The following is a 21,618-nucleotide window of genomic DNA, read 5'->3' on the forward strand; positions in this document are numbered from 1 at the left end:
ATTTGGAGACGCAACATCCAGCACTCACATACAGAACCAGGTCCTGGAAAGGATGAAAGGTAGCCCGTTCCTTTTAAAACAAGTTAGACAAGTCGACCGACGTCAGTAAAGCTGCAATAGGGCTGTTTTTATCGTTGGTGTGGTATTCTATAAGAGGACATGCTTTTCTATGGAAAGCTACCAACTCGAACTACTGCCCAGGAATGCTCGGTTCTATTTATGTTGATAATAGATTGCAGCCACAGATTTAAATCATTATTTCAATTATTTGAATCATTATATTTACCTATTTGAACCTATTTATTTGAACATTATTTGAACCTATTTGTTTGCATGTCTGAAGCATCACCTATTTTAATTAGGCCTAGCTGAGTGGTCTGTTTGCATGTTTCATCACTTGTTTTGAGTGCATGCTATCTTTTGGTTTTATTTCCTTGCTTGTTTGCTGTGCACAAATAGGCTTAGGCCTACTGCAATTAAGTTCCTTTGTTTCAAAACTCTTTTGGATAATAAATCCCGTTTGACTGAAAATGCTCTGTGCGGTTTTATGTTATTCTCTGGTGCACAATCAATTTTGACTTCAATATCTAGAGGAAGATTTTCTTGTATTAATTTCTAGGCTCCCACCTGTAGCAGGTGCTGATGTTGCTCTTTGTGACACATAACAATCGCTTATTTATAAGAATGGAATATAGATTAGCTAAATAAGCGGGGTGTCTGTTGGGCCCCGACCTGTTCCTACGAAAAGTTGGGCCTCGGAGTAAAAAAGGTTGGGAACCCCTGCGCTATACAGAGCCTCCAGAATTTTGCGATGTTGCGATCGCAACTATTAACGCAAATTCAACGATTGCCCGCGAATTAAGCGTGACCTTGCAATTTTAACACATCACTGCAACTTTTCTGCAAATTTATCAAATCATTGTCGTCTCCCACAACTCTTTCCCTTCCACGGGCGGAAATTCTGCCCTGCAGACATGGTGCAGACACTAGCAGAGTTCCAGAGGTGTAAAGTAACGAATTACATTTACTCACGTTACTGTAATTGAGTAGTTTTTTTGTGTACTTTGTAATTTTTAAGTAGTTTTTGAAATCGGTAATTTTACTTTTACTTAAGTAGATTTTGACTGAAGTATTGTACTTCGCTACATTGGAAATTACATCCGTTACTGAGTACAAAAAAAAAAAAAACATAGTTCAAGGTGGGAATCGCGCACGACAATTCTCGCTGCAATGGTGGATGCTGCATAGAGTGGATGATGGAGTCGATGCAAGGCACCGGTGCCGAGTCACGAGAGATAGAGATGGAGGAAGATGATAGTGCGGACTGCCAACAAGCTGCGGTCGAACCAACAAGCTGAAGCACCGAACTTTCCGCCAGTTGAAATTAAAGAAGATGAAGAAAACCCGTGGCCACATCTCAGCAAGCAGTTTGCCTTCCAACGTAAAAGAGGCAACAGCTATATAATGCTGTGTAAACTGTGCCTAACCCGCCAGTCAGAACTTTCTGCTTATAAAAATTCATCTTCAAATCTGCGCAAGCATGTGTTGGTAAGTACAGTATTTGTCCCTTTCCATTAGTAGTTCAGACAGCATTTTTGTCGTTTAGTTAGCTTTGCTCCATTAAGCAAAATATGCGTTTCATGGCACTAGTAGCCTCATTTTGGCTAGCACTTGCAACCGCCCTGAGTATGCTAACGTCGACAGCCGTCATCCAATAGACTAATAATAATTCCATTCCTGTCTTCCATTCGTTTCAGGTCATAGCATTATTATGTTCAGTCTCTCATATTGTGTTAAAGACTGCATATCAGTCATCAGCAATGAAATACACCTCATAAACTGATATTAGGCTAATCATTTGGCTGGCTCCCATGCCTTGAAACAGAGCAACGTGAATGCGCACACCATCGTTGTCAGACAGTTGGACAAGTCAATGTGTATGTCGTTATGTGGAATTTATCACGATGTTTAGTCAGATAAGTGGTGGCTTTGCAACGTGCAGGTCTTTCATGTTCATGCTCAGGTTAGCAAGAATTGAGGATTATGAATTGTGATACATGTAGAAATAGAAAATAATGCTAGAATTCTGTATACTGTAGGTCTGTCATCTCAAGTTGCTATTTATAGCTATTTCTGTGTTATGATGCACTCTTGATGGCAGCTCAATTCTTAAATTGTCAGAAATGTTGTTTGTCATTCTACAGGTCTAGTCTATGTCAGACAGCACCTTGACCAGATGTTGGAGGCTGGAGCAAGTCGGACAACATTCATCAGATGAAGATGATTTATTTTCCTCAATGAAGTCCAAAAGGTCAGAAGGTACAGGGGAGTTAGAAGGGTACCTAGCCTGTGTCTCAGTCAATATGGATTTGCTGAACGCCTTTCAGAATATCAAAAAACTGTCCCGGAAACTCAATACTGGCCTACCTGCCTCTGCCGCCTGCGAGCGACTCTTCAGCTGTGCTGGATTGCTGTTCAATGCAAAGCGAGCCCGGATGAACTCAACTCACCTTGAAAATCAGCTGCTGCTCAAACTCAACAAGAAGTTTGTAGACTAATGTTCTAAAGGTGGACATAAGTAAAGTAACCAAAGTTTACAGTGGGGCAGCGGCATTTTAACTTTTTATTTTAGCTGTCATGTGGTTCATGTCCTCCCAAAAGTTCTTAAATGTTGTGTTGACATGTTTAATGTTTAACATGTTTAATGTCATTGCACCTATATTCCTAAAGATTCTCCTTTAATTAAAAATAACTAGTTTTTGTATTGGATTTATGACTCCTTGTCCTTTTTTGCACTATATAGGAGCGGCCCCCATCAAGTTGTTGAAAGTAACTAAGTAACTTTTACTTAAAGTACATTTTAAATGAACTACTTTTTACTTTTACTTGAGTAGATTTTTAGATGGGTCATTTTACTTGTACTTAAGTAAAATTTCATCAAAGTAATTGTACTTTTACTTGAGTACAACATTTCAGTACTTTTTACACCTCTGCAGAGTTCTAATCCGTTGTAAATAATGAGAATGGCTACACCAGACGTGGAAACAGAATGCAGCCCATGTCTGCAGGAAGATTCAGAAATAGATCTGGCTACAATTTTTATAATTTTCCGCAAGGTGTGTGCGTGGCCCTTTTTTACATAGACTCTGGTAATAGATCTATGAAATGTAATGAAAATGATATATTTTGCTGTGAATAATGAAGGAAGCAATACATCTGATTATTTCCCAAACCCTCGAAAGCTGTTGCAAAGGAGATTTAACATTACTTTCTGTTTGAAGATAAGGTAGCAGATAGTGTTGAAGAATGGGTTACTTGAAATTGGACGACTTTAAATGAATATATGAAATTGAACAACATAAACACCTATATGGATAAAATAAATCAACAAGGATAGCAAAACAGATTGATAAGCATAGAATGAGAACGGCAGAAAGGCAGGCAGGACGTCAGACAACGAGACAGATCACAGTGACACAGGCTGTTTTTTTTTCGTTATATGTGAAGGCTGAGATATTCACAACATTGTATTCAGTCTTACTGGTGGTCCTTTTGTAATACCAACAGGTGCACTTCGTTGTGGATAAGTAAAGCCTATGTACTGTTCCCGCTACGTGTTTAGCATAACATAGCATAGCTATGTTTCTAGATTAATGTCTAACAGCTGTTGCCATTCCCACGAGATGAACATTTGAATGATGTCAAAGTAAAAGTCCAATACTACTGTATTCGCTTCCATTAAAAAAAAATACAAGCAATATACATTTGCTGACCTGAATAAGCAGAGGGCAGAATAGCCTATTTTGCTACATTTTTGTAGTCCCGGTAATCTTTTGTTTGGCATGTTGGTGAGGTTATTTAGAGGACCATTTGTCAATGGTTTTGTTCTTTAATGAATGTTTGTTTATTAATAACTTATTTTTCAACAAATAACTAAATTATAATTACAAAGAGGGAAATTCGCAACTTTTTATCGCAACTTTCACTCGCTCCCGCAATTTCATCGCAACAAACACCTAAAAAAACGCAAAATCAGGAATTTTAGGCCGCAACTATCACAAAAAAGGCCCGCGAAATCCTGGGGGGACTGGCTATAACATTTCACTTAAGCGTTTGTTTGTTTTGTCATTGTTGAAAACGAAACCAAGGTTTTAGGTCATACTGTAATATATACACAAAGGGGTTTTATCTTTCGTTTCCTGTGACAAATCATGCGAACTAGCTAACATTACTGCAACCTCTTGCTAGCTAGCCGTACTGACTGACACACTTGAACAGACTATCAAGCAACCTTCTGTAGCCTGTTTAGCAAATCAGCATTAGCATAGGTGGTATATTGTTTTTTTAAACCCTGCTGTCCCTCACACGTATTCGTTCCATTGTGGTTGATGTTTACAGTGAGATTCAAACTGGCAGTCATAAAGATACACCGTAGTAGCTAGTTACCAACTTTAGTACGTGAACGTGATTTGTTTTCATTTAGGTAAAGCAAAGCAGAGACATCTGAACTCATCTGCGTACGTTGGTTTGGGTCACAGTAGAGATGGGGCTCAGCCTATAACCCAGGGGTGTCAAACTCAATTACACAGAGGGCCAAATTTAAAAACTCTGTCCAATTCGAGGGCAGGACATATTCAATATTTATTGAAAAAAAAAAGATATTTATTTTCATATGTAAACATGAACTTAAGTTTATCATAGGCCTATTGAATCTGGGACAAGCAGGCTTAATCTTAGGCCTATTAGTAATTGCTTATAAACACAGAGATCACATTTCTAAATAAAATAAACGTCAGTGGCATTCTTTTCTGCATACTGCAGGCGTTACATTTGTGGTCAGTCCAACAAGTTTGTCCCAAGGCAGCCCCATTTCGTTTCATAATGCCGTCTTAAATTATATTATTTCATTACAGCCACATTGGCTCCGCAAACACGACAAACAGGTTTGCCCTTTACATCGGTAAACATATATTCTGCCTCCCACCTCTCTTGAAACCCCCTGTTTTCAAAGTCCACCTTTCGTTCTGCATTTTTTTGAGGGGAGAGAGAGACAGGCCGCAAGCTAAACTTTCAGGTAATGAGGCTGCAGACAGTGGGGCAAGGGCTCGCGCTTGCTGGCCTGAAATTGACGTCTGGCTACCAACGCGGTGGCAGTGCATTGTAGGACTTGCAGTATTAGTGGTGAGTGCGACGTACCGGCGGCCGCGACAGGCCAACTCTGATAGACATTAGATATAATTATATGGCGGGCCTCTCCATCTGCACCAGGGGCGGCTTGTCCATATCATGTTGTCATGCTGTAACAACATAAAGAAAGGGGGCAACATATAAGTCAAAACCAACAATATGTATTGACTAATCTTTACAAAAGCAAAATAAGTTATCTGTTTTCCAAAAGCATACAAGGGCAACATATCCAACACAATCCATTCTGACAGGTGGGTGAAAGAATCCCATCATGGGCACTAGATGGCGCTATAGTATATAAGACAATATTGGACTACTTGAATCCTGCCTCATAGGACTGATGTAACCATGTCATATGAATGTTACCACAGATGCCATTTATTCATTCATTTATTTCATTTCATTTTCTGTAATTCATATAATTCAATGTAATTAATGATGATAGTCAGTGCAAAGTGATATAACATGTTTGCATTTTGGGGAAGTATCTTAGTAACTCTTAAAATGCAGGGTTTAATGACAGACCGATGGCATATAAGTATCTAAGGTTAGGGTTATATGTATCTAACTTGTTCAACAGCAAATCAAATTATACCCAACCTTTCCATGCTCCTGAATCAAAGTGTTGATTGGCTGGAATTGTTTACAAGTCACTATACAGTACTTGTTTCCTATTTATAGAGAAAGGACAAACCCCAAAGTTTCTTTTATTGAGATCACACACTGAACAGACAGCTAAAGGACCATGAGGAGCAATTTGCTTGATTTGACAAAAACTAAGATTAATTATTAGACTCAAATTGTGGACTGCTCACCTTTAAAGGTAGTATAAAAAGGAGGGGTGTATTAGATTGCTGCTCATCTGAAATATCAACTACCTTTTGCCAGGTTTGAGGACTGCACCTTCAATCATAATGTTAACATGACAATATAAATAACTAGTGGTGACAGGACAGGGTCTCTGCCATCACATGTTTAGGACAGTTTTGTCATGTAATAGAGAGCTCAAGTATTTAGTGCCACCATACAATACCCAGCACTCAACGTGTGAGTGTGTAAGTGAGTGTGAGTGAGTGTGAGTGAGTGTGTAAGTGTGTGTGTGAGTGTGTGTGTGAGTGTGTGTATGCATACACTACTGTAGGGTACGCTGTGTGGGTACTATGAGAGCTGTCTACACGTCCCTCTGCCCCGATAATTGACTACAGACCTCTGCAGCGAGTGTATCACCAGTGACCTGTCCGTGTGTTTGTGTGTGAGTGTGTGTGTGAGTGTGTGTGTGTGTGTGTGTGTGTGTGTGTGTGTGTGTGAGTAAAGACCTTAGAGAGGAATGTGTGTGTGTGTGTGTGATGCTGTGATGTATGTGGAACTGGAAGCTGAGACAGTTAGCTGATAATAAGAAGACGGAGGAATTTCACACAGAGATTCCAGAAGCATGATTAGTAAGGATAAAGATACATGGATCTTTCTACGTGTCTCTCTCTCTCTCTCTCTCTCTCTCTCTCTTCCTCTCTCTCTTTGTGTGTGTGTGTGTGTGCTGAGATGGAATGTGTCTTTACATATGCGTGAAAGGAATGTGTGTGTTTGTGTGTTGGGAATTTGTGTTGGTGTCCAGTTCTTTCATCATCTTATTAAATGAGACCTTCGTGATGCTGTTTCTGCCTTTTAAAGGTATGTTGTGGAAATAAGCTATCAGAGACGCCTCAGAAAATATAATAAAAAAATAAATAAATGAAAATGTAAGTTCCACTTACTTCATGGGTTTGAATGGACAGCTCTCACAAAAATGCTGGAACCCTTGAAGGTCCTCAAGTGATGTACACATGGCTAAATGTATACGTTTGTCTTGCCTCTGGTGAAACTGATGTCCTGATGATCAACATGGCTTTTTCTACTGGCACTTACTGTTTCTGAAAGCTAAGAAGGTCAGGAAGAGATCTGATCCTAAGAAGACCCAGGGCTCCCCCTGTGCATCACATGTATAGGGTAGTGTACCAACAGGTCTAATTCTGTAACTCTGTTATGTAGTTAATGACCCTGTTTTTCCTGAGGACCCGATGATAGTTTTCACTTTGGACTGTGCAGTAATGACAGGAACTCACACATAAAAGTGTGCCAAAAATGTTCTCAACGATCAGTGATATTAAATCAGTGAACAAATCAAACAAACAGGCGATTTGGTTACATCCTGCTCTATGACCTTTTGCACTGTGAATTAGGGCTGAATGATTTTGGAAAATAATCTAATTGCGATTCCCCCCCCCAATATTGCGATTGCGATTTAATATGCGATTTTTAAAATGTTATCCTCTTTTTTTCCCCAACAAACCTTAATGAATGATTTAAATATGACCAACACAATATTAGATACATTTAGTGTAAAACATTTTTTCCCACATTTTACATTTTTATTGAATTGCTCATTACCACAAATCGGTGGCTTTGCCACTGTGCATTTAAGTAATTTAAACAAAGTCATTGTAAGTATAAACATAAGACATGCACTTTTTAAACACTGTGTGCAAAATTTACCATCTTAAGAAAAAAAAAAAATATATATATTTTAGACCACGTTGTAATCGCGCACGTTGCGGTTAGAAAATCGCATTCTATCATATTGCGATTTTATCGCAAATGCAATTAATCGTTCAGCCCTACTGTGAATGCCAAAGACTCTTCTACAGGTTTCATCCAATGAGCTATAATCTAAAACACTGGTGCTTCCAGGCAACACATGCAGATATTCAGGATGGCATACAGTTCAGACCTAAAAGCATGGCACTGTCAAACTTCATCTTCGATCAGCTTGTGGAACTCACGGATCTTAGAACACACCCAGCAGGATGGAGGTGTCGGGGCGAGTGATCTTATTTAAGCTGCTAAAGAGCTTCCCTTGAGGAACGCCATGGGTATGGAGACCTGTGGAGATGAACAATACAGAGGGAGTGAGCTAGAGTGAAAAAGAAAGAAAACACAAAAAGGAGAGAGGAGGAAAGAGAGAAATGAAAAAGGTAGGGAGATGGAGGTGATGGCGCTTCAGATGATTAAGGGGTGTGGGTTCGAGAGGGCAGGGGAAGGGAGGGGAAAGGAGGAGAAGGGTGGCACGGTGTCAGAGGGTTGGAATGCGAGGGATAAACAGAGAAGAGCAAGGAGAAAAAAAAGAGGGAGAGAGAAAAAGAGGGAGGAAGATAGAGGGAGAGAGAGAAAAAGAGTGGAAGAGAGAGATTAAAGACTCCATATAGAACCAATTTCTCACAAATCCACGTAAGTGAACCATTAAAACATAATACATATTTTCAAATGGAAAACAGAGTGTGTGCGAGAGAGAGCGTGTGTGTGTGTGTGTGTGTGTGCGTGCGTGCGTGCGTGTGTGTGTGTGGGTGTGTGTGCGAGAGAGAGCGCGTGTGTGTGGGTGTGTCATGTATTGTACCTGTCTGACAGCCTCACTGCTGGCGGTGCTTCATCTTTTTCATCAAGATCCCATTTTCCTAAAGAGTAAGAGAGGCATCAGGGTATTGTTACGTAAACGTGGATTAACATTAAACTCCTATACTTTACACTTCACCTACCGTTCAGAACACATAATATATCATCCACAACCTCTCAACCCAGGATTCACCGAACAACGCCTAATGAATTCACAACAAATGCGATCTAATGTCAATAAAACCATTACCATGAACCTTAACCCCTTCCAGCGAATATATTTCATATTCAATTATAAGATTATATGCAAATTCCAAGGAGTTTCTATTTGAATGGTCAAAATTCACATTAAAAAATGTGATGGAAACGAATCCAGCAAATAATATGAAATATACACTACATATGATTGGAAAGGAACATTTCTAAAAGTTACCCTTTTGGGAATACAAATAGCAGCTATGCTGAGGCTGGGAAACCATTGTACTGGGCACTGAGAAACAGCATCGCTTTACTGAAGAATGAAGAACTTATAATTGTATTGGGTCTCATAGTGTTTCAGTCTTAACATATCCAGTCTTATAGTGTTTCAGTCTTAAGATGTCGCTTTACTAAACAATAAAGAACTTATAAATGTATGGGGTCTTAGAGTGTTACAGTCTTAATATATCCACACCTGCCACAGACAATATACTGTGGGTTCTACTAGTTCTAGTACATACTAGCAAATACACATTACAAATAAGTAAATACAAATTAAAAACACATTCATTCAAATTCATATTTTATGGACTAGTTTATTACACTGGCTATGGGTTTTTAATAGCTCTTAATAAACTAGTCAATTCCCATCCTCTTCCTGATACAAATGTCCTTTTTTGGATCTGTGACCCAAAACATTTGGTATGTGGTGAATGTGAATGACTAAAGGGCGTGCACATATGTGTGTGTGTGTGTGTGTGTTTGTAGAAGTTAATATATGTGTTGGTGTGTGTGTGTGTGTGTGTGTGTGTGTGCGCGCGTGTGGATGGCTGAGTATATATGCAGATGTCTGTGTGTGTATGTGTCACATGTGTGTGTGTGTGTGTGTGTGTGTCTGTGTGTGGATGGATGGTTGGGTATGTATGTAGATGTCTCTGTGGGTGTGTGTGTGTGGGTGTGTGTGAATGTGTGTGTGTGTGTGTGCGTAGATGGTTGGGTATGTATGTAGATGTCTGTGTGTGTGTGTGTTTGTGTGTGTTTGTGTGTGTGTGTGTGTGTGTGTGTGTGTGTTTTACCTAAAGGCAGTAGACTGGAAGTGGGCCCCTCAAGGCAAACGCCCATCTCCTCATTTCCTCCTATAGAGATGCAGGATAGCCCCGCCCCTTTCTAGGGGAACTCACATTGGCCACTTCCTCTGCCGCACCCTGCCAGCGCATAAACACTGTGTCCGTGTGTGTGTGTGTGTGTGTGTGTGTGTGTGTGTGTGTGTGTGTGTGTGTGTGTGTGTGTGTGGAACAGCAATTGTATGACAGTCAGCCATCCTAAACTGCCACACCCATATGCTCAAACACACACACACTCACACACTCACTTTTCTATTCTGTTGCCCTGTGTGTGACATGTCCCCCGTAGGAACATGCTAAAAATAACATGCCAGAGACACAGCGGAGGAACTCACCATTTCCACACAAGACACACACACACACACAAACACACACACAAACACACACACACACACACACACACACACACACACACACACACACTTAGAGGTCAGTCGTCTGACTCGTGACTGGTTGTGGATGTTGGGACAACAGGCAGGCATCTGGACATGACCCACCCCAGATGAGAGGCCCTGGTAGCTGCTAGGCTTGTGGGTTTAGACTCCTGGATATCCTGGTGATTTAGCCACTAATGGGCCACAGAGCCATTGTTTATCAGCTGTGGAGATATGTCCCCCCCACGCACGCACACAAACACACACACACACACACACACACACACACACACACACACACACACACACACACACACACACACACACAGACACACACACACACAAACACACACAGACACACACACACACACACACGCACACACGCACACAGACACACAGACACACAGACACACACGCACACACGCACACACATAGTGCTACACAGGAGCCTGTAGGTCAGAGGTTAATGCCAGGCATCTCAGAACACATGACAATTCAACTACATGACAAGACACATGCATTAATGCACACGCCTGTTTTTCTCTCTCTCTCTCTCTCTCTCTTTCTCTCTTTCACACACACATACACACACACATACACACACACACACACACACACACACACACACACACACACACACACACACACACACACACACACACACAGACACAGACACAGACACAGACTCACACACAAACAAACCAATCAATACGGAAGTAAATGATTATAACCAGAGGTAGAAGTTCCATTATAAGATAAAAAGCCTGTCAGTGAAAAGGTCAATGGAGTCCTGTTTCAGCCCGAGATAAACACCCTGAAACTCTGATACTGCTGCTAGTAATGGCGCAAACTGATAATGACTGAATGCCACAGGACAATGCCCAGGTCTACAGAAGATGGGCCAGATCAGGGCCAGAGTAGGGCCAGATCAGGGCCAGATCAGGGCCAGATTAGGGCCAGACTGGCTCCAGATACGCTCACTATCTGAGGGACATTTTGCAGGGCAGCTTGCAGCACCCAGTCTCAACAGCAGATTACTGCGTTCAAATGGTTCTGGGCCTATACAACATAATTATATCATACACAATATGTGTTGAGCAGTGCATTATTGATATCAGAACATAAGTTTAGTTTTATATCGTTCTGTATATCCGTATGTTTAAAATAATGATATGATAATCGATTCCCTGTCGAAGTGTCCTTGAGCAAGACACTGAACCCCTAATTGCTCCTGATGTGCAGTGTGCCATCAGTGTAAATGTATGCATGTATACATCCTTGTAAGTCGCTTTGGATAAAAGCGTCTGCTAAATGTAAATGTAAATGATAAAATGTATATTGAAATGATTCATATTCATAAATCATCACAAGTCTTGTTGTGTTAAGTTATATAAATGTAAATGCCTGTTTGTGATCTCTTTAATCCCCACAAACAGTCACACTCACTCTCACTCTCACTCTCTTTCTCTTTCTCTTTCTCTTTCTCTTTCTCTTTCTCTTTCTCTTTCTCTCTCACTCTCTCTCTCTCTCTCTCACACACACAGACACACACACAAACTCCACAAACACATACACACACTCTGACAAACACACACAGACAGACACACACACAGACACACACAAACATACAGAGAGGGGGGAGAGAATGGGGATTTACCTTTAACACTAGGAGATCACACTTATCAGCCAACATTTTCAACACTTACAAAACACTCCTCTCAAGTGTATACTACATGTGTGTGCGTCTGTGTGTGTGAATAACTGTTTGTATAAGTGGTTTTACACAAGCAATATATGTACACCATCTCCCACATTTTTCCTATCACCTCACCTCACCTCACCACACACACACACACACACACACACACACACACACACACACACACACACACACACACACACACACACACACACACACACACACACACCACATACAGTACTCACACACACACACCACATACAGTACTCACACACACACACACACACACACACCACATGTAGTACTCACACACACACACACACACACACACACACACACACACACACACACACACATTCACACACACACAGCAGGCACACACAGGCATGAGCACACAAATACAAGTAGATTCCATCTCTCCCTCAGTCTCCCTGTCTGACGGGGGTTGGCTCTGCATGGTACCAGGCTTCTGATAAGGAGGTGCTCACTGCTCTGTGTCCTCTCAGAGCCTGAACACACACACACACACACACACACACACACACACACACACACACACACACACACACACACACACACACACACACACACACACACACGCATGCTATCAGGAAGACATTATGGAAAGAATCACACAAAATATGTGCAACTTGTGTGTGTCCTCGTGTGGTTAGGGAGTATGTGTGTGTGCATGTGTGTGTGTGCGTGTGTGTGCAGGTCTACAAAAGGTCAGGTGTTTGATGTTTTTTGATAAACTGTCACATACTTGTGTGTGTCAGACTTAACTTACCCTGCCTAAATATGTGATGTATTCTCAGCCTGTTCTTCATCCCAGGGCCTGAACACATATGCAGTGCACACACAAATACACATAAACAACACACACCAACACATGCATACACAGCCCCACTCATACATACACACTAACACGGACACAGACACACACACACACACACACACACACACACACACACACACACACATACATGAACAAACACACACCAAAGGCATGAACACAAACTGCGTGTTGTACGTACAGTACTACTTGATAACAGCACCAAATAGGTAAATACTGAGAAATCTTTGGTGAAGGTACACATTTTGGAATCCTGTGCTTTTCGCTCATATCCTCACTTTCATTTCCTTTCATACAGAAACACAAAACATATAGATAAACACACACACACACACACACACACACACACACAAACACACACACACACCACCACCACCACGAGCATCACCTTCACCCCCGGTCCAATGCTACCCTACATGTCATAACTCTCCTAATTAGTAAGTGAAGGGGTTCTGGGCGTAGTGTTTTTCACGTGCAGGTCTCCCCGACGCATCTGAAGGGGTAAGGAGTGGGAGACGGGAGACGGGAGGCCAGCTCTCCTCTGCATTCCTTGAGCGCCGTCAGCATTGTCAGCATCTAATGAGGCGCGGGGTCGGGCGAACGACTGCCTGCACGGCACGGGAGACAAAAAAAAAACTCCCCTTCGGAACGCCGTTCGGGAGCGCTGAGCTAACGGAAGAAGAATGCCCTGTGGGCGCGTTAGTCGGACGTGTGAGGGCAGGGCGGCGGGCCAGCGGCTTCCACGCTGCGCGGGTCTCTTCATGAGGGCTCGCTATCTTTTCTCTCTCTTTTCTCTCTCTCTTTCGCTCTTTCTCTCTTTCTGGTTCTCAGGAGGAGGGAAAATGCCTCGTGACAAATCAGACAGACAGAGGGAGGCTGCAAACAGACGACTAATTAGCACAAAACATGCATAACCAGACAACACAGCAAGCAACACTCTCAAGACCAAATATCTTACTTACAAAACAACCACAGAGAGCAGAAAAAAAGAATATATTAAGCTGCTTGCCCCAGCAGACAGGTCTGAATTCATTCAATTAATAGTCTGGGCTTAGGCTACAGCCAAATATACCATGAATACAAAAAAAGATCTCGAACAACACTGAGAGGAACAGAACAACATAAAACAGAGTAAGGGGCCGGGGCGCTCCTCTGAAGTAACTGGATTTAGGGCAAGACCTTTTCCCCAGGGTGCTTTTTCACAACACACAAATAAACAAACCAAGGAAAGGAGCAATCGTTTATTTTTACTTTCCTCTTTATGGCCTGGAGAGGGGTGCTGATATTTACAGTTTCTCATTTTTCTATTTTTAGTGTGTAGCTCACTTTTCTCCAGCCAGGATGTGGTAGACTGTAGTTGCATTGGGACTTCAGACGGGGGGCCAAGTTTAAGTTTAAAAGAAACTTCTTGCCGGAAGATCCTAAGGATGCAAGCTGAGGCCACTGAAAACATCTCGTTTTTTACTGATGTGTTGGGCAGAGGTAATAAAAAGGAATTTGAATGACTGGTGTTATAAACATAGTTACAGGTGGGGATTTTATTCCTTTTTTAGGCCTACTTACATACATTACTACTTCCATTTAGAAAAGATCTGTGAATAAGAAACTTAATTTGAAAATATGAATAACTAAACTCCTCTGGTTTGGGTAATCTTCTAGGTTAATGTTTTGAATAAGCTCTGCTAATAAGCTCTCCTAATGAAGAACTAAACTAAATTACACAGACATATACACTCGCCATTAACTGCTTAGCAAATCACACTTAAGCAGAAGGGTGAAGAATTATAAGATCTTTTCCCCCAAGAAAGCCCTAGAGAAACTTTATTGACACTATCAATGATAAAATGAATCCAAATGAGCTATCTCAATTCTTTGAAAGCAACCATATTTTTCATTGCTAGATTTCACAGAAATCGTCCTCCTTGGCGTTAAACAACTCTGAGTTGAGCAAGGGAGGAGCGGAGCTAGGAGCTCTTCTCAACTGAGAGTTTCCAGACAGTAATTCCAAAGATATTAAATGAGATATGCTCAGGCAGCAACAGTCTGTTCAACTAAATTCCCCATGCTGGTCCCCAGTCCATTGCCTTCCCCATATCATTGAAAGGAACAGCCCATGATGCTAATCAAATGCATTTTATAAAATCCAGTGAATTGGTCCTTTACCTGGGTGTACTAAAAAAAACCTCATGTGTCTGTACACAGAGACACGAGGAAACAAGCAAAGTGCCTCAGACACTATTCCAGTATGGTGTTATTTTAATACCTCATTCCTGAGTGTGTGAGAAGGTGAAATCTTCCCCTCCTCACCGTGGCAAAAAGGGATGGTGTCCTTTAAGACTCTTGAACTCCTCCCCCATAATGGTTGGGTCCTGGCTCACCTGAGTCAAATGTTGGATATAATTAAGCCCAAGTGGCTGTGCCCTATTTAAAGGGTGCCTCATGTGTAGAAAGTTTTTTTTTTGAGGAGAGACAGGCATGAGAGGCCAAGAAAGGTTTGAGAACAAAGAAACCACTTCCCTGATGTGAGGTGAAGTTGTTTCGTATCTAGATGTGTGGATACTGTTTTGTCTACCTTGTCTTTGTGCCTTGTTTTCATGTCTAGTTTCTGTGCCCTGTTAATTGTGCCTAGTCCATGTGTTTAGTTCATGTGTTTATTTTGGCTAGCAAAGTACTTAGCTTCGGGCTTAGTCCCTGGGCCTAGTTGGGGCCTGGCTTGGGCCTTGAGAGGGTGCCAGTATTTGGGCCTAATCGGCCAAGCAGGTGCCCAGGGTGCCACGCACTGGAGTTCCGGGCGGTACGGCCTGAATGTTTTTGTTTGTTTATTTTGTGGGCACTGTGTTGGGGTTTATAGCCCCTTGTAAATAAATACATATATTTGTATAACAACCACCATCTCCTGCACTGTCCTTCCACCCTTCACCACCGAGTCCAGTCGCCACATCCCCAAACAACGTGGGGTGACCGTCCGGTCCTTCACAGAGTGCACAATGGCCAACTGCAAAGAAAAACAAATATCAATTCCATGTATGCTCAACTTTTGATGTACCCTACCCCGCACAATGTCTTTCCCATTTGTTTGCTGTCTGGTCTCTGTTCGCCCTTAACTCGCTCTACACACGCTCAGTCAATTTTGCAAAGCATTACAATTGTGTCACAAACGCATCATGGGAAAAGTTGGCTAGCTGTCAGTGAATTCCGATTGGCTATTTGGCTGTCGTGATAGACAATATGTTGTGAGTCTGAGTGAGTCCCAATCTGGGGGAAGCTATCTCCCATAGACGTCCATGCAAAATTCACTGTAGCACTGACTATGCATATACTACAAAATATATTCTCCTTAATTATACCAGTCACTTAATTGTACTGAGCACATACTACTGTCAATATGGACAGGTCTGTACAAACTGTACAAACGAAATTTGCGTCATCTGCACTGTAGTGAAGGGAGAGAGCAGGCACTCCACCTGGCCTTTAACCCAGGTCTACAGGGTACCAAACCTGCACCTGACCACAATGCTAAAGAGCCCAGCTCGTTGGTATGTCAGTCAGAGCACATACTCATCTGAAGTGACGGCACTCACATCCCTCACGCATCCTCCAACCATACTTCTCCCATCCCAGGGTGCCCCACACACTAGTGCTTAGCCCATCTCTGGGGTTCCTCACACAGGGGTCAAACCATCCCACTTCTGACACAATTTGTAGCGAAGAGAGAGAGCAGTCACCCCACCCGGCCTTGAGCCTGGCTCTTTGGCATTACGGTCAGGTGCAGATTTGGTCCCATATAGATCTGGGTTCAAGGGCAGGTTGGGAGACTGTTCTCTCCCTTCGCTACAGCACCATACGGAAACCGTACGGAGACCATGTCGGCAGAAGTATATCAAACACTTTAGTCAATGGGTGAGATTCTCTTTCATTCTGGTTCACTGTCTCTATTGTGTGATTGGTTGACTACATTTCCCATTATGCATTTGTGACACAATTATAACTCTTTGCAAAATTGAGCGAGTGTGTGTAGGGCAAGTTGAGATAAAAGAGATATCAAGCCAAAGAGATATCAAGCGAGTGAAAGAGAAATTGTTCGAGGTAGTGTACATTAGAGATTGAACACACATGGAATAGATATTTGTGCACTCAAACCAAGTTTTTCTATACATTCTATACAAAATATAATTTTGCGTGTGGAAATATTTTTCTGTGCTCAAAGTTGGTCACTGCATGCTAAAAAATAACACCATATTCTAGCCAATCAACACACTGCTTCAGGAGCACAGAATGAAGTGTAATTTGAGTGGCTGTTGAACTAAAAAGTCAACAACCTTTCGTCAGAATTGAGGACTGAACTTTTAAGTAATGGTATGAGGGACCACCCTTTTGTGGTTACCATCTCTATAGGAGTGGGTATGAGATTTTTTCTGTCGGTAATAAATGCATAATTCTGGATCCTGTTTGATCAGGCTTAGGACAAAACGGAATACACTTTCATTACTGCATGCTTTCTATATTTGGAACATTACTAGTGTGCGACTGTCTGAATCAAATGTCAAAGAGGTAATGAACTCATTCAGATGGTGACGTGTCAGAGCAAACTCGGACAATGCTTAGGACCAGAGAAACACAATGAGGCTGAAACTTTCCGAATGTATTTCATACTGGTGGAAGTTCTCAAAGCTGTCACAGATCTTATCAGAATTTCTTTCCCCCAACTTGTCTGTTTTCAGGCTTTGTCCGTTAAACAATTAAGCACTGAATCTGTCAGGGTCTTGTGATTTGTCTAAATCTGTGTAAAATAATTTTGACCCACAGCACTCTGAAAAGGTCAATTTGTTTTGAGTGAGTGGTGAGTTTTAATTACAGCTGTCAGTTTAATTGAGCTATCACTTCTACGTCTGATGGGTCAGTCATCCCATCACACAAACACACACACACATACACACATTCACACATATACACACATAAAAAGACCCGCAGAGTGTAAAGGAGGGTGTAATGGGGGAAGTATGCTGGAATCTCATTCCTCTGTATTTGAGTCCAAAAGCAACAAGGCATTCCTCTGGCCAGCTGCTGGCATTACAGATGATTGTGAGAAAGGCTGAATCATTAGTGCACACACGATTACACACATACACATACTCTCAGTCAGCTTCTGCCCCTGTAACATACAAACTACTACACACACACAACCACATGGGCCCAAAAATGGGCAACATTAATACAGATTCATATTGACAAACAAATGAATACAACAAACATGGAAAAAGGTTTGATGGTGTTTCCTATCTTTGCTCTAGGCATGCAGGGAGGTCTGTTCTAGTAGTGGGGACTAGGAACTAGTGTTAGTGTGTGTGTTAGGGTGACCAGACGTCCCCGTTTTTCGTTTACAAACATAGGAATATTACACTGTTTTGGAGGTGTTTACGTGTCTGAACTGAAAATGTCCCTGGATTTTGTCTCAGAAATATGGTCACCTTAGTGTGGTGTGTGTGTGTGTGTGTGTGTGTGTCTGTGAGTGTGTGTGTGCGCGTCTAAACGGGCGAGAGGGGAAGTAGCTTTGTCTGGAAAGCTCAGTTGTTTTATTAATGACTGCCTGTTCGGGGACAGAGACGCCCGGGAAACGTGGAACACCCACCCGCCCGTCTGTTTATCTGCCTGATCCGTTTTGCTGATCTCTCCTGTGTATCCGCTACTGGTCACGCTCTCAAACCCACGTCACCCTAACAACGTTTCAACCACATCAAGTTCGCCATCTTAAAAAACTCTAAATGAACCCAGTTTCCTCGCCAGCAGAATGGAATGTTTTTCTCTTAATAGGCTGGGAATCATTTTCATTTAGTGAATACAGGCAAACACTGACTACCCTGATCTAGCTAATAATTAGGCCTGGAAAGTGAGATGGAAATGTACAGGATGAAACTCATTTTTGCTTTCAATCCATTCCCGAGGTCATCCTTTGATTATGTGGCTTGAATTCTTGTTGCCATGGTTATGAGCTGTCTGGACTCGCGCACCCCAGCAGGCTTGGGCCAGCTTGACACACGATGCCCAAGCAAACGCACACACACTGAGAGAAAGAGAGAAAGAGAGAGAGAGAGAGAGATTAATTGACATAGGTGACAACTAATCAACAGGGGCTTTGGTTAGCGTACTTGTTGACAACCCACATGTTGGCAATTTTACTAGGTTGATTGACAGCTCAGCACAGTGTAAGTAGACTGAGTGAAAGACAGAGAGAGAAAGGGAGAGCGTTTCCTTATTATGCAAACTAGCTTACTCAAAGGGTTCCACCCCAAAGGATGTCTATAGGGTTTCCCGTGGGTTGGGGAGCAAATCTGCGCGAGAGAGTTTAGTACCACAGTGTTCAGCCCCGCGAAAACAGTGCCAGCCTACCCCGAGTGAAGAGAACACGCGAGGTCCTGCCTGGCCACCGGTGTGCGCTTTTACAACACCGCCATACGCTCTCAAGTGAGTCCAGCGTCCCGCATCTGAATACCCTAAACGAGAGAGAGAGAGAGAGAGAGAGAAAGAGAGAGAGAAAGAGAGAGACCCAGTCAGCGGCGACTTCACAATCAGCGCAGCCAAGGAAACCCGCTCAAAAACTCCCCCCCAAACCCCCCTCTGCTCCGGAGAAATAAGGGGGTGAGAAGACTAGACACGCAAACAAAAGCATTCCTGCCCGGCTTTCAGTTCCAAAAAAGAGTCGCCTGAGTTGGGGAAAATTATTTAGGCGCTCTTCAAATACGAAATTCAAGGGGATAGGCGTAACAGACCTGCGTCTCAGTCCGCATCAGCACCAGCAGCAGCAGGAGCAACGGCTGTACTCTCATCTCTATTAAATCCACAGTTTTGGAGCCACGGACTCTAAAAGCCCCCTGCAAAGCCCGTGAACCTGTTCTGGTCAGTGGAGACAACAGAATCCAATATGCGTGTCGCGTGGGTTATTCTAACATTAGGTAAGTTTTAAAGCTTTCAACTAAACGAAGTTCGGCTAGTATTATATGGGCAGACTGTTAAAACATTCACGGTGAATGATACAGGCAAAGAATCCGGTTTTCTTTTAGGCTGGTTATGGGACAGTGGCTGGAGATTTTGTGAACACGTTAAATGACAGGCCTTATATATTGTACAGGTGTAGCAAATATCCACCTGACTTATTAAACACTCTCAGTATGCCTGAACCTGAGGTTTTCTCTCAGGGTGTAGGCTATTGATAGACTGCAACAAGCTGTTAATTTACAGTTATAGTGATTCATCTTGACAGCATAGAGAAACAGACCATCACAAACCTATGGCTGTAAGATTTTGTCACAAGAATACAATTTAACACACCGAAAGCGTGTTACCAAAGCGTCTTGATAGTCTTTGTGTCTGTTCCATATGGCAATCGTGTATGCCATGTGCAGATCTCGCTTGAGCAGTTCACATGGGGAACACTTGATACAGAGACACGCGCATGGAACAGGAGGTCTTGAAGTGGACTCAGAATTTGTAAAGATGCAATTAAATTAACCGAAGTTCAGCTGCAAGGAGTATCGCTGCTTTCTGAAGTGTAACGGTTTGGTCAAAGCAGAGGCAATGTGGCGGCTAATTAGGTTTTTTAAGTGATGAACTCAAGTGGTTGCGGGGGAGGAGTGTTTTTTTTAAACCACAGGTCGTTTAGCACCTGCCAGTCTGTTGCTTGCTTATATTACGGCCTATTTGAGTTGAGCCCTATGCCAGCCCATGAGCCACTCTACGTGGTCTTTGTAGCTTAGATCATCCTCTGAACAACGATCACTTGCTAAAACTCGACCGTCATTCTTAAACCATACCTGGGTGTAACCTGGACGTAAGGCAGGGAATAACGAATATACCGTGTCCTGGCATAAAAACATCATAACAAGAACTAATTTAGGCTGCAAACCCCTTACATGTTTCATGGACACAGAATCTACTTGGTGTCAGGTCACAGTGAAAATGTCTTTCATCTCTCTCGAGGGAGGAGTCCTTTTTCAGTACAGGAAGAGCGTTTAAAGTTCTTACCAACACAAAAGGACAAATTGGGATTACATCCAGATATTTCCTCAAGAAACTGAGAGAACAAACTGAACAAGTTCAGCAGTGTATCAAAGCCTTGCAGTTTTTCAGATCATGCTCACCTTCACATCATAGGTTGGACAAAGTCTGTGGTTGAAATCACAAGGGACCTCACAATCCAATTTAATTATGATTACCGTTAACACATTCTAACCACAGATTCTTCGTCTATTACTACCCAAGAGTTATGTTTTAATGAGGGATATTGTAAAGGTGTGAGACCTTTAAAAAACATACAAAAACAAATAATACAAAAGCCTTGAATCAGAGATGTAAAATTCCCTCAACGCCATATACTGGACTGTGAAATCAGTTGAATTAGTCACAGTGTCATTCCTTTGACAGGTGCAATGTGCATTTATAATACAACTTAACTAATTTATAAAAGAGATCAGTTGTTGGCACCATGCAGGTCCAATTTGATTTAAGATGACATTACAGCAATCACAAAAGCAATACCACAACACCCCTCTGAACTGATTTCCCCTAAACCTCTAGTCAAAGTATGATGCGTCAAACCCTTCTTTCAAGCTACCCAGATACCTCAAACAAGGGAGGTAGGTAAACCAGAGTAGTGCCTTTGAACCTTGGAAGCAACTTTGACCTTTTCCTTGGACCCTTGTTACTCTAGCTAGGACATACCTCTAATTAAGGTATAGAATAAGGATGTATGTGAGAATGAGT

General features: G+C 42.2%; 1 protein-coding gene across 1 annotated transcript in view; it reads left to right on the top strand.

Moving 5' to 3' along the window:
• Positions 1-19,117: 19,117 nt before the first annotated feature.
• Positions 19,118-21,618, top strand: part of podxl (podocalyxin-like) — a 17,638-nt gene continuing 15,137 nt past the window's right edge. The window contains exon 1 of the mRNA XM_031558772.2: positions 19,118-19,811. Coding sequence (XP_031414632.1) covers positions 19,781-19,811 — 31 coding nt within the window. The 5' untranslated portion in view covers positions 19,118-19,780. The remainder of the gene's footprint in view (positions 19,812-21,618) is intronic.

Source organism: Clupea harengus, chromosome 21 (genome assembly GCF_900700415.2).
Source record: "Clupea harengus chromosome 21, Ch_v2.0.2, whole genome shotgun sequence".
NCBI classification, from domain to species: domain Eukaryota; kingdom Metazoa; phylum Chordata; class Actinopteri; order Clupeiformes; family Clupeidae; genus Clupea; species Clupea harengus.